General features: G+C 38.1%; 1 protein-coding gene across 3 annotated transcripts in view; it reads right to left on the bottom strand.

Moving 5' to 3' along the window:
- Window positions 1–3556: 3556 nt before the first annotated feature.
- PDIA5 (protein disulfide isomerase family A member 5) overlaps window positions 3557–14733 on the bottom strand; it is a 238001-nt gene continuing 226824 nt past the window's right edge. For 2 of the 3 annotated variants that reach the window (XR_014024780.1, XR_014024781.1), the window contains exon 17: window positions 9481–9538. Coding sequence is in view for 1 of the 3 variants with exons in the window: in XM_081315125.1 (XP_081171251.1) it covers window positions 5094–5174; window positions 9404–9538 (216 nt within the window). In the remaining 2 variants the exon portion in view is untranslated. Of the gene's footprint in view, window positions 5175–9403; window positions 9539–14733 lie in introns of those variants that run through there. The other variant, XM_081315125.1, reaches the window with a different exon arrangement.

The raw sequence follows: 14733 nt of genomic DNA, 5'->3' as shown, positions 1-14733 counted from the left end.
CAAGTGGGCTTGTGCCTGCACTAGACCCCCCAGGATCTCCTCCATTCTTGAACTCCCACTTAATGACCTGTGCATTCGTTTGACAAATGCACTGGAGAGAGCAGGGATGGCTTGGTCATTACTTGAGGCAGTTTATTTAACGTTGCCTGACCTTCAACCCTAATGGGCAGACTCCATTACGGTTGTAAATTGAGGACTACCTATAGTCACACTGCACTACAGGTTCATATTGCTTACAATTCAGTTTCCCCCCACATTTTCAAGAGGGTTCTTCCTCTTGCCTTTAATTTTAGTAACACTAGAGCTGTAATGCCTTCCCTGGATGCCAGCTCAGATGATGAAGAGGAGACAGCTCCAGAGACTTCAGAGTGGGGAATGAAGACACAGGGGACCTCTGTACCATAAGTGGATGGGCAAGAGGATGAGGAGAGGTCAAGAACCTTGGATGAGCTGTCAGAGAAGCAACCAGATGAGCGCCTTGCTGAAGAGGAGAGAGAAGAGACACAGCTGCAGCCGAGAGTCTTGGATGACCAGTCAGAAGTGCATGGTGGAGAAGGAACACAGCTGTAGTTGGCTAGCCGGGATAAGGAGGAACTGCCTCCCCTGCCAGATCCCAGGATGCACAGGGTCAAAACAACGGAGGCACAACAAAGGTCGGCGAGGCTACTTGTGCGGAGGCAGCCTTGCTCCTCCTAATGAACTGCACCAGCTGGCAGACTACTTAGCCCAAGCGCATAGAGCAAAGTGATGCTGGAGACAACTGTCCATTTCCTGCCATGCATGTGCTCTTGACTTTGTAACTCCTGCTTTCATGATTCCAGACCTGTGTCTTGTTTGCTGATCTCATGATTGGACCTTGGATTTTGCACTTGTATTATGGACTTGGACTTTGGTTATCGTGCTTGAACTTTGGATTTCACCTGTCGATTTGCGGACTTGTGCCTTGCCCTTGGACTTTGTATTTGCTTTTAACTTTGTGTCTTGTTTGTACAAATGTGGATTTATTTGGATTGTTATATTTCTCGTGAGCAGAACCTGTTGCAATGCCTCAATAAAGCATGTAAAACTCCAAGGTGTATGTGTGCGTGGACTGGGACAGGACAAAAGCAAAATTGTATATATCTTTCATGTTTCATCTTGGTTCAATGTTTGAGCCTATCAAGAACTGATTTTGTCTTCCATGATGTTAGCTATCACCCCTAGTTTTGTATTATCTATTAATTTAATAAATATCTCTTCACTGCCCACTCTGATGTCACTTATAAAACAGGGCTTAAGACAGAATCTTTGGATATTTTTCTCAAGACCTCTTTCCAGTTTGATGCACACATTAATACACTTGTATTGATCCAGCTAACATTAATACACTTGTATTGATCCAGCTAACAATACTATTTGTTAGTATTGTAACTAAAATATATCTAATCCATTTTAACATGGATATAATCAAATACATTGTGAAATTTCATTGGAAAGAAGATGTATCATGTCTATAATGCTCCCAATAGCTACCAAACTACATTTTATAAAGCCAGAAGTTGTGTTCAATTTCCTGTCTCACTTGTCATTGTAGTTGCTGAATTTAAGAGAGGAGTAAAAAGTGCCGCCTTCTCTGTCTTTAGTGAGTATCTACAAAATAATTAGTTCACAAGCAGTTCCCAACATGGAATATGTCAGAGTAATACTAGGGAGGAGAAAGAAAAGCAGCTGGCTTTCTTGCTCAGAATAAACAGTTATCTGCACAAAGCTTAATTCCATTATTTTTGTGTTCAGTACACATGCAGTAATACAAGAACAATCTAGTAATACATGAACAATCACTTTTATATTGCTAAAAATCTCCAGGGGAAAAAATCCATTAACTATAACCTTCTCAGAGTAAAAGATGGGGAAAATGAAGATAGCAAGGGCTAGATTGTATTCAGAGAGAGAGAAGGAAAAAAAAACCCAGCATTAATTTTCCAGACAGCTAACTGTCTAATAGGAAAGATCATGCAGAGTCTAATAAAAGATCCTGCTTGGCATGGTAACTTTGCTTAAATTTATGTTATGGTTAACAAGCTACTACCAAACAAGGCAAATCAGCCTATCACCATTCACTGAATTCATAGCAGGGGCTCCAACTGATTAATGAGTGCCAAACACATACAAGCATTAATTGGGCCAGAAAAAAAAGCAGGAAGTGCACTGAGAATAAAAGAAGGGTGGGAACCCCTATGAGATCTCCTTTCTCAGTCCTCCTTTGTAAAGTAATTCTATTAATGAACCAAGTGTTAGAAGAAAGCATCACGTAAGATGTTGTGGCTGCGTTCATACAGAATGGCAAATCCTGGCTTAGCAGAAAGAAGAGATCTTGACTTGCTGGCAAAATTGTTGATTACCATTAGCATAACGCTAATATAAAAAAAAATCTAACGTAAGTGGCTAAGCTAATGAGAAATGCAAAGTTAAACATGCTCCTGACTTATTTCCACCCAAATATGGAACTATAAATCCAGGCTGGCAATTTGAACTTGTGAAGGATTCAACAAACTAGGAATCATTCTCCAAGTTGTTGTGATTTACAATATAATCCTGTTTAGCCATCCATGCTATGAAAAGAATGAAGGGGATTTTTAGGAGCACATTTCAAGGAAACGATGAACTCAGCAACCTTGGTTTATGAAGTCAGTAACATGGGGCAAAATATAAGATAAACGTGTGTACAATTCAGCTTAAATATTTGTCTCTGGATTTTATTGGCAAAAAAATTCAAGACTGCATTTTAATACTCTAATTAAACTCAAGGGCAAGTCAATATTTTAGAATATGCTCATGTGCAAAGGAGGTGGTAATGAAAACTTTTTAACAATTCACCATTTTAGGCTACACTGCTAAACAGTCTCTAATAAAAACCCCCACATCAATTGTAGTTTGCTAAAAAAGAAACAAATCATATTAACATAGAATTAAAATAAATGTGATAGGTGATAAGAATGGATTCTGTATAGAAAGATGCTAGGACAACATGCATAAGCTTGTGATCTCATGACATCTAAAACACACTACCATCTATGAGGTATAAACTTACTCAGTTATACATTCCACAGACAAAGGAGGTTCCAGATTTGTGGTGTGAAGGAGGACTGTTCATGTTTGATAAAAGGTAAGGTTTTGTAAAAGAATTTTTTTTACAGTTCTTGATACTGCAGCTGGTCCCCAAGTTAATTCCATTCTATGCAACCCTCTTCCTACTGTACGTGGGATCAGCTCCAACTCCAAAACTTTTGCAAGGTTATGTTGAGTCCCAAATTTCACTTACCCTATTCTCTCTCACATATATGCACACTCTCTTCTGTAGCTCCCTATGCACTGCAGAGAAGTAGTCTACAGTGGAGATATTCCAGATGTTATTGATCAACTTTTATAATTTCTCTGAATCTTCCACCAGAGGGAGCAAAGGAGTCTCCTAGTGAAGAAATTTAAAAAAAAATGCAAAGAGGTTTTCTTTCCTACCTTTGGGAGAGAGAATAAGTAAACGAAAATGCAGGACTTTTCAGAAGGCACCAATAGTTTACTGCAGTGGTAGGACTTTCTACCCACTTGCACAATTTCAGGCAGTTTATATTTCTACAATAAAGAGAATCAATATTGCATATTTCCAATCTTTATTTTTGGATCCAATTCAAAAATCACAAAAAATAATAATTATAATCATAAAGCCATAAAGACACAGTGTCCAGATCACCTTCACAGAATCAGCACACAATTACAGACTTGTAAAAGCTGGTTCTAATGCTGTATTTTCTTCCACTGCTGACACGGCCAAACAAGTGGTGTGTTGTTTTTTTTTTAAAAAAGTATGACCTGTTTCTATAGAGCTCTTAAAAAATTCTTTTAATATCCACATACAGACAAGCCTTTGGAACATAAACACATATAGTTGCAGGATGGTTCTGCCTATCAAAAATATCAATGCCTCTGTCAAACAGGTGGAATGCTTAGCAAATACTCAGTTGTTGTCATAAACAGAAGCTTCTACCTGCACTAAACCCACAGGAGCATTTGACAACGTGAATGTCAACACATACACCAAGAGTCATTTTCATACTTGATGTGTACTGCTGCAGAGACATTGATTTTAATCAATCACACATTCTATAAAGATATGTAAACAATTCAGGTACGGCATATTACAAAAACAAGAGGAGGAAAAGGAACACCAACCACTACAGTCAATTAAGATCTGAAATGGCCCAATGCTGCTTCATTATTTCCTATTATCCCTGAGCATCTTAAAAATGACTCTCCCACATTAATCTGGAGGGGGAGGGGGAGAAGAAGCATAATCTTTGAAAGTTGGCAAGAGGACATCCTAATTGTAACTTGACATGTTTGGCAAAATTGAAAGTGGCTAGAAATGTCTCCACTGATTATGGGAAGTTAGTCTCCTTCCCCAACCCCTAAGTTGTATCGATCCTGTTCTTGATGATGTCCCATCAAAGTGATACTGTGCAGAACGTGGACTCCTTGGACTGAAAGTGCCCCTTTATCTCAGCTGGGTCCTGAAGTAAGTGCTAGGCACACGTGCCCTGTAAAACTGCCCTTGAAGAATCTTTGGGCCGAGGACTCTGAGGGGACCAGCATGCTCTACTTCCTCTACTTGCACCTGATGAATACTTTTGCATCTTCTTTTATTCCCCCCCCCTCCCATTTTAAAAAGCCATTTCTCATAAAGTCTCTTCTCAAAAATTAAAAAAAAAATCACAAAGATTACTTTGTCAGAGGCAATCACTATCGAACCTACAGATTACAAAAAGATTGCATAGGAATATCAATGGGCATAGGTGCACTGAACAGCAAGAAAATGCTCTTCTTTTGTTCTTCTCCATAACAGAATATGGCAACAATGACGGTATTTTTCTTTTTTTAAAAAAAGATAATGATTTAAATTTATTTTCAAAGTTGTAGAAAATGGCAATGGCGGTCTATAAAAGCAAAGTCTGTTCTTTAAAAGATGTATAATCTCAGGCATTGTACCAGTGACCCTGAGACCCTTCACAGTGCAGTGGAATTGTTTTGTTTTGTTTGTTTGTTTCTTTTTGAGACAGAAATTACAACTCATCTTTCTTCTTCCCTATTTTCTCATGATCTCTCTCTCGGAGAGTTCGCATGTAAACCGAAAATCCAGATTCCTAGAATGTCAGACAAAAACAACCAATTAGTTACATATTGAAACATAAGCGTAGAGATCTTTGCTCTGAAGAGAGGACTCTTGTTCCTAGACAACATGGGATAATTTGGCCTTAAGAGGACCTCTCTCCTTAAGTAAATATCTCATTCACCACAGTTGCTCTAGATCAGGGGTAGGGAATGATGGCCCTTTAATGACTTATGGACTTCAACTCCAAGAATTCCTGAACCAGTCATGCTGGCTCAGGAATTCTGGGAGTTAAAGTCCACAAGACATAAAAGGTCCATCGTTCCCCACCTCTGCTGGAGATGGAGAGGTCAAATTAGAAAGGAAGATATTTGTCATGATAAGGATACCCTGAGTTCCCTTCCCAGACTCACACATATAACTCCCTCCAATTATATTCTTTTATTTAGGATAACATAATTTCCAATTCCCTATGTAAAATTTTATTATTAGTTCAATCATTCCATATACCGTATAACATTTTATGTATTACAATACATGAAGACTTAATTGTTAGAAAAAATAGGGAGAAACTACAAGAAGTGCCTTTACATATAGTGATGTAAAGTTATCGGGGCTGTAGTTTATGAAAATTGATTAAAAAAACTCCGAACATTTATCCAAACAAACCCCTCAATAAAGATCTAATTGATCCAGTCTAAAAAGTATTATTATCAAGATAAGCTTCTCTCTCTAGTGTCAAATTATCCTTGTGAATGATCTTCTGCGTTATTAGCCTATTGATTAGCATGACACAAAACAAATGATTTCAAGAAAGATAAGTGACATTCCCAAGATGTGTAATACTGTGTTTAATTAAAAATCATTACAAAACTTTGGGAATCAGTGATATAAAAATGAATGAATGAATGAATGAATGAATGTTGCTTTCTCTGTGGCAACTCAGCAGCAAGAATGATACCTACAATCAATAGGGTATTAGTTCAGTATCCTTAGATTTTTCCCAACAAACAGTGAGAGTTAAAACTAAGCCACTGCAGATACCTTTAAATATTTTTATTTAAATTTTTCTGAGAGGTTTAGATTAGACCTGACAATTTATCCAAAATGCTTGGACACACAATGCAATAGGAAGTGAGCTACTTCACTTTGTCTGCTGTATCTGTCAATCTTAACTGAGAATGTTACGCATCACTAGTTATAAAATTTGAGACTCTAGTAAACACCCCGAACAACTACTTTTTGATTAGAACTCTACCTGCTATTACAAATGTTATCCAAAATGTATTATCCAGCCCAGTGAAGCTGCTTATGATGCTTCCCTCGTCATTTTAACAAAACAGGCAATACTTTACCTATGTAACCATTGAAAATAATACTCCTACAAATTAAATGAGCTTTTAAATGCATGCTGCAGATCCTGTCAGTCAAATGAAGTTGACTGGCAGGGACTAGAAGATGGGCTACCTCTGCTATATTCCTGCCTTGTGGAATATTCTCTCCTCAGAGATTAGAATAGCCTCAACCCTGGTGGCCTTTCATAAGGCTTTAAAAACTTGGCTATATACTCGGGCCTGGGGCTCAGAATGTGTTAAGGTTTTACTGTTGGGTGGTTAACTATCTCGGCTGCAGTATATATTTATTTTTTGGATGTTTTTATTGTTTTATCATTTTTAATTGTTTCAAGTGTTTTATTGTTTTAGAATTGTAAGCCGCCCATTCACTTGGCTGAGATGGGCAGCTATAGATATTTTGATGAATGAATGAATGAATGACTTTTTTCAGAGGTTCAATTCTGTCTTTCTTCATAGTAATTCATACTCTTCACCTATCTTTTTCCATACTCACTGCAGAGTAGCAAGATATCAAGATCTAAAGAACTATACAGTACAATGCACAGAAGATAGATATGGTGCAATGTTTATGGTCTGAAACTGCCAATAGCATCATCAACCAGCTTTTGCCATCCTGTACAATGGGTCAGTTACTATGTTTTGGCCTCCAATGCACAGACATTATTTGATGGGATCCAGGAATAAAATGCTATTACAATACTGCTCTCTAAAACATCCCCCCCAAAATTTGCAAGATCCCTAACATGACCTTATTTACACAAGTCCTTAACTTTATAACTTTATAAAATTTAACAGTAACAGTATTGCAAAGCTTGAGGATTTCTTCAGTAAGAATAGAAGTGTAATATAATGTTAAAGAGAGATTTCCAGAATTCTTGTCAACAAAGCTAACATTGTTTAAAACAAGCTGCAAGAAAGAAGAGGTAAATATGCCTGTTACTTTAAGCAAAGGTACACAGGTGACTCATTTAATAATAGCTTGGCAATAATAGTTTCTTCTAGCTCACATATTTTAGCTGCTTATGAGATAAGACTGCATCGGTCATTAAAGAAAAAAGAAGTAATGTAACAACTAATTAATTTTTCCAATATACATGGAAAAATACATTTTCCAAGCATGTTAAAAGAACATTAATTTGATAAATCATCATCTATACATGACAAAAACAGAGGCCTAATGGCCCATTGGCTAGAAATCAGCATTGCAGGCAAACTCTGCCCACAGCCTGGAGTTCGATCCAGTTCAATTCTTTCAATCCTTCCAAGGTCAGTAAAATGAGATTACTGGGGACAATGTGCAAATAATGTTTACATTATAATCCATCCAGAGAGTGTTGTAAAGTGCTATGTGGTGGTATATAAGCTACTGCTATTTATCATTTTCACAAGCCATTTAATTTTTGTAACTGAATTGATCAAATCAGTAATACTATGGCTTAAAAACAAATTAGTGCTCTTTATAGTTGATGTAAGGATAGCTCATACTTAAAAGAACACTAACGGCAGTTACCAAAATGAGAAATAAAAAAGAAAAGCATCTTTCTCTTTGCATCCAAAAGTACCAGGAAGTCCTTGATTTACAACAGTTTGTTTAGTGACCGTTCAAAGTTATAATGGCACTTGAAAAAGTGATTTATGACCATTTTTCACTTATGAAAGTTGCAGCATCCATGTGGTCATGTGATCAAAATTTGGATGCTTGGCAACTGGTTCATATTTATGACGGCTGCAGTGTCCTAGGGTCATGTGAACAGCTTTTGCAACTTTCTAACAAGCAAAGAAAATGGGAAAGCCAGATTCACTTAACAACTGGGTTACTAACTTAGCAATTGTAATGGTTCACTTAACAACTGTGGCTATAAAGATTGTAAAATGGGGCAAAACTCACTTAACAAATTTCTCACTTAGCAACATAAATTTTGGTCTCAATTGTGGACCTAAGTTGAGGACTACCTGTGAATCTTTGCAGGAATTTTTATGTTGCAACTTTAACCTTTCTTCTAATAAATGTTCCAATCAAATCTTCTCTAGATTAATTGTTTCAATTTTTAATTGAGTTTTTGGCTGATAAAATCTCATTCTAAAAGCAAACTATTACACATGAAAAATTTATAACACATTATTATTCATTGAATATTAAATTGTTAAGGCCCTATTTCTATAGAATTCCCGCATGGTGTAACTGCAATAATATTAAAGGAAGTCCTTAGGATATTTTGGAATGCCCTCTCATAATTTCAGTGTACCCAAAGGACAACTGAAAATCTAATTCAAAATGAGTTTTCAAACATCCTCTGGATGAGTTTATTTGCTACATTAGCTAGGATTGGATACAAAAAATTGAGGCTAATTTTCACTTATGCCAAATACATTCAGATATTTTAATAAGCAAGACTCACAATAAAAGGTTCCAAAATGACTTAATGCCAAATATAAACAAGGAGACAGGATGATAACCAAACGTAGCCTTCTTTATGTAAGCATTAAATCCCCTTTGCTAAATGCTGTCCCACCCCATATACAAGAGCCTTGGTGGAGCAGTGGGCTAATGCCTCCTTAAGTAACACCAGCTGCCTGCAATTAGTGCAGGTTCGCATCCCACCAGGCTCAAGGTTGACTCAGCCTTTCATCCTTCCGAGGTAGGTAAAATGAGGACCCAGATTGTTGGGGGCAATAAGCTGACTTTGTAATAATGCCGCCTGAGATGGGGCCGAAAGCCCTAATAAGCAGGCATATACATAGAATGAAGGCTATTGCTAAGCACATTGATTTGTGCTTTAAATTGTAAGCCGCCCTGAGTCTTCGGAGAAGGGCGGGATATAAATGGGATTAAAATTAAAAATTAAATTAAAATATATGCTTATTTACCATTTAAGTAGCTGACTTTTGTTTTCCAGCATATACTTACCCCTCTGTCTCCATTGTATTTTTCTATAAATTTTCCATAATTATAATAGTTAAAGGTTGGATATCCATCCACTCCTTCCTGCTTACACAAGTCATGGTTTTGTTCTTTGGCACAATCCACTGCAGCATAGGCAATCTAGAAAGAGAAATTAAAAAAAAGACTGGATCAGTTAAATGGAGCTCAGGTGCTTTAAATGCTGAATGGCTATAAAATATAAAAAGATAATAGCTGGTAACATTCTTGGACAGAAGAACCAGTTTGGTTAGTTGGCTAGGGCTCCAAGCTAGAAAGCGGGAAACTGTGTTCTATTCCAGCCTTAACCATGTAAGCCAACTTGGTAACTTTGGGCCAGTGACTCTTTCTCAGCCCAACATGCCTCACAGGGTTTTGTGGGGAAAGTAGGAGGAGAAGGTATGTTGGATATGTTCACAGCCTTTAGTTATTTATAGAAATAATAAAGGCAGGATACAATTAAATAAATTCCAGATTCCAGTAAGCAATTTGGGCAAAATCTAACACTTTTTCCCTCTCTCAAATACACTGATATAGATTCCTTGAAATTTTAGTTAGAATAACAGTATAAACGCACAGAAAGCAATACCAACACATTTGATAATTAGGTAATTATAGCTTCTTGCAATCTGTCTAATCAGACTCTCTTGGAACAGGCTTTGCAAATTCTAAGTGGGGAAATATGTGGCTATTGGTCTCCTGTATCTCTATGTTTTCTCTTTTATTCCTTTTTGTATTATTATTATTTACAACCCAAGGGTGTTCACTCATCTTCACCAAAGGCCAGAAAAAGAGCCAGGTGTTCAAGGCTTTTCAAAACAACAATAGGATGGAGGCCACCCAGATCTCAGAGCAAACTTCACTGCAGAAACTCAGAGTGCACTAATCCTGCCAGACTGAAACAGCTGTGCAGATATTAAGAGAGAGAGAGAGAGGCAATCCCTCAAGTAACCAGGCCCTATACCAGGGGTCAGCAACCTGAAACAGTGAAAGAGCCACTCGGAACCGGTTCCCTCACAAAAGGAAAAACTGGGAGCCGCAAAAAATTGTGTGCGCATGTGCGTACATGCGTGCATGCGCAGAACAGGGTTTGACTGAAGAGTGGAGCCAAGGCGAGATATGCACCTACCCTGCATATTTGAATTGATTGGTTGAACTTTTTTAGTCCCACTTTTTTTTTGGACTGCACATGGCAGAGGACTGGGAGCCGCAGGAGACGGCTGAAAGAGCCGCATGCGGCTCCGGAGCCGCGGTTTGCAGACCTGTGCCCTATACCATGAAGGGACTTATACATAATGATCATCACCTTGAATTATACCTGGAAACAAACAAGAAACCAGTGTAGCTTGGGAAACAGAGGTATTAAATGGACATACCAAGGGATACCCATCACTGTACATATTGCTGCATTCTGAATCAGTGGAAGCATCTGGGGAGTTTTCAAAAGCAGCCCCATGTACAATATGTTGTAACAATCAAGCCATGAGGTAACTAGTATGTATGACTGACTAATTGAAGAGCTTCCCAATGGATACATAGCATGTTTTCCCCAAAATAAAACCTGGTCTCTTTTTTTGCCTCCAAAAGAGGAACCAGGTCTTATTTTTTTTTGGGGGGGGGGGTGTCTTTTCCATTTACCTCCAGCACCCCCACCTAGCTGGCCCATTTCTTCTGCTGCTGAAGGAGCAGCTTCATTCTGCAGCTGAGAATGGAGCTCTGGCCTGCATTTCGCAGTCAAAGACCTTTTCAGAAGGCCACTGCAGCTGAGAATCAAGCTATGGATTCATAGCTTGGTCCTCGGCTGCAGAGGCCTTGCAGAACCAAGCTACTGTATGTATTGACTCCATTTCACCTTTGACTGTGAAATGTAGGCCAGAGCTCCAGTCTCAGCTGCAGAATGAAGCTGCTCCTTTGGCCGCAGAAGAACTGGGCCAGCTAGGTGGGGCCTTCAGTGCCGGGGTGGAAAAGACACCCACCCCTGCAAAAATAAGACCTGATTGAATCCATAGCTCAGTTCTAGACTGCAGTGGCCTTCCAGAAAGGCCTCTGACTGAGAAATGCAGGCCTGGGGACACCGCAGAAGTGAGCCGGCGAGGAGAGGCCTGGCTACAAGGTAAGTGGGTGTAGGGCGTTTGTATTATTTGAAACTAAATATGTAATTTATAAAAACATACGCTTCTTCCACAAATCTCACAAGAGTTCCTTATTCAAAATGAGCTTGCAAGCTCAAGGTGTTACAAATTTGCTTACAAGTTATTTTCTCCATGATTCCCTTGAACTTTTATCCTAACTTCAGAATTTCCCAATATTATTAATGCATCGTATACCTACAAGAACATCCCAAGAAAACCTGTATAGTTGTACACTTGCTTAAATACAGACAATACTTTTAATTTTAATGTGATTACTGGCTCGACTACTGAATGGAAAAGTTAATACAATCTGCTTATAATAACCTCATTTTGCCTTGTCGACTATCACAGATTTATGATGGTTAAATGCATTTTGGTACTCCCTTTAACTTCCTGATAATACATGGTCAATGTTAAACATACAGCTATAACACAATTCTTGCCAATTATCATTAGGAATGGGCATGCCATTTCTTACAGTTCTGTTGATTTATTCAGTACTCCCTATAATTATTTCCTTGCTCTGACTGATGCTCTAAGTCCTACAACCTCTTTTGAGAAATACAGGTCTCTCTTATTTCTTATGCAGGCAGTTAGCAAGTGCTGGCTGCTTACCTGGCAATACAAACTGATCTGTCAGGTTATGCAAGTGGACTTGTGTTAATTTGTTGCTTGAGCAAATCTCATTCTTCCAACTGGCACAGGGCAGTTAAGTTATTCCACTTGTACTCTGCATGGTTGTCCAGTGGCATTGAGCATTTTAACCATTAGTTCCTGCATGCTTAAGTAACACAACTCCTTCTCCATGATGAAACTCTGCAATCCTTGAATTAGAGAGCAACTGCAGAATTCATAGAATCCAACCGAGCAAACGTTAATGCTAGGTTCCTTCTGTAAATCCCCCAGAATGAATCTGTAATCTTCCTGACACACTGAGTTTCTCCCCTAACCTCATTTCATCTATCTCTGACTTCATATCCTGTATTTTCTTCTCTAGGTAATATATTTCCTTCTCCCTATTTTCAAAATACCCTATTTGACCACTTATATTTGGACTTCATTTGTGCCACTGGGTCCCTGACTTTCCAACAATAATTGAATAATTTCAGTTATGGACTGACATATAATTCTTTACAGATATTCCCTGTATTGATCTTTTCTGTGATGATCCCCTTAGGTAGTTTTTCTCTAGCCTTACGTCAGGGGTGTCAAACTCGCAACATCACATGACATGTCGTGACTTTTTTCCATTGCTGGCAATGGGGTGGGCACAGTTTCGCCATGACTCATCTGGCCTGCAGGCCGGCAGTTTGACACCCCTGCCTTACATTCTCTGGAGGAGTCGCAGCAACACAAGAGGCTATGGAGACTCTCAAAGTTGAGTTCTGTCTGATATTGCCTTAATCTAATCTAATCTAATCTAATCTAATCTAATCTAATCTAATCTATCCATCCACAGCTTTTGCTGCTATACAAAATGAAATGAACTAACTCAGTAGAAAAACTAGCATCTCAAGGTTATGATTTCTAGCCTTACCATCTGTCAGGATGGTTTCTGAAATATTTTTGGAGGCGGTCTCCTAGAGGAGTATTTTCCAACAAAGATGAAAACAGAGTGCCCTGATTTATTTCAGAAAAAATCTGATGGGAGTCACAAAGTAGCTACCAGAGGTACATCAAAGGGCAATAAAATGCCACTATCGAAAGCCTTTTAAGTAGACATCACTGTAGTTTTAATCACACTAATTCGTGGTATGTCCCAATATTTAACAAGAGTTATTTATATATAAAAGATAAACTGTTATCATTCAAACCAAGTTTGAGAAATATGTAACTAGCAATTACTATCTTTCTTGACTGCCTCTCTCACTGGAAATGCCACAGGGAAGGTAGCTGCAAACTTAATTAACAAAGTAGGAATAAGATACTGGAGGAATAGCTAAGGTATGTTGAAGGTCTGCCTGATCTGTTCTTGATATAAGCAGTGTACTTTTTTGCTTGTTTCTTTTCTATTTTTAAATTGATCAGGCCACCAAATTCATTATAATACATATCCAATTTGTCTGGTCTTTTTTTAAAAAAAAAATATCTACATTTTCCTATTAGTAAGCATGCATTTCAGATATACAGAAGTATGCCTAAGAGCTACTTACTGAAAAAAAGACTACAGATTGAAAAACCTGTATTATTAAATATGTAGAAGTTGGTTAACAACTTTCTACAGTGGAGACAGTAATTTTTTTATCTCCAACTAGAAGTTTGAAACATCTGAGGGAGCAAATTTGCCTCAGACGGGCAATTGAAGGCCAGTCACATTGAAATCACTTTTTGATCCCTTGAGAGGAAAAGCAAACAAATGAACAAAAAAACAAAACAGGAATAAACATAATAACCTCATCGGCACATACTGTGTGCTTGCAATTCTAAACACATGACAACAACCTTTACACTAATTTTAAAGGTCTCGGCAGAAGCTTAGTTCAGACTCCTGTATGAGTTATTGCTCTCTTCAACCATAGCTAGCCATGAGAGGGCAAGATTTCACTTAGAAATCTCAAGAAATATGAAATTAACTTTTAATGCCTATAATGTATTTAATTACATAATATTTCTGACACACTGCATGAGTTCAACAGGCTAAAAGTGTTTTGCTGCTGTTTTTTGTTGGTACTCAGTGTTTGATGCATTTGCTGCAGTGTTCAACAATAGTCAGCCAGCACTGATGGATTCAAGTTGCCCTGATACAGATTTCCTATTGCGGCAATGTCCTGGTGAAACCTTTCGTGATGTGTGTCACTGACTGTACCTAGATTTTTCAGTAAAGAAGTCCAAGTGTGAATGCAGAAAACAAATCTTCAGTGATGTTGCATTTCATTCTTAAGTAACACCAGCTGCCTGCAATTAGTGCAGGTTCGAGTCCCACCAGGCTCAAGGTTGACTCAGCCTTCCATCCTTCCAAGGTAGGTAAAATGAGGACCCAAATTGTTGGGGGCAATTAAGCTGACTTTGTAATAATGCCGCTTGGGGTGTGTGTGAAAGCCCTAATAAGCAGGCATATACATAGAATGAAGGCTACTGCTAAGCTTGTAAGCCGCCCTGAGTCTTCGGAGAAGGGTGGGATATAAATGGAATTAAAATAAATAAAATAAATAAAAATTCAGGATCTTGTATTCTGTAAAACGTTTG

The sequence above is a fragment of the Vipera berus genome (genome assembly GCF_964194415.1).
Source record: "Vipera berus genome assembly, chromosome: 1".
Taxonomy (NCBI): domain Eukaryota; kingdom Metazoa; phylum Chordata; class Lepidosauria; order Squamata; family Viperidae; genus Vipera; species Vipera berus.
This window is presented reverse-complemented; position numbering and strand designations above follow the sequence as displayed.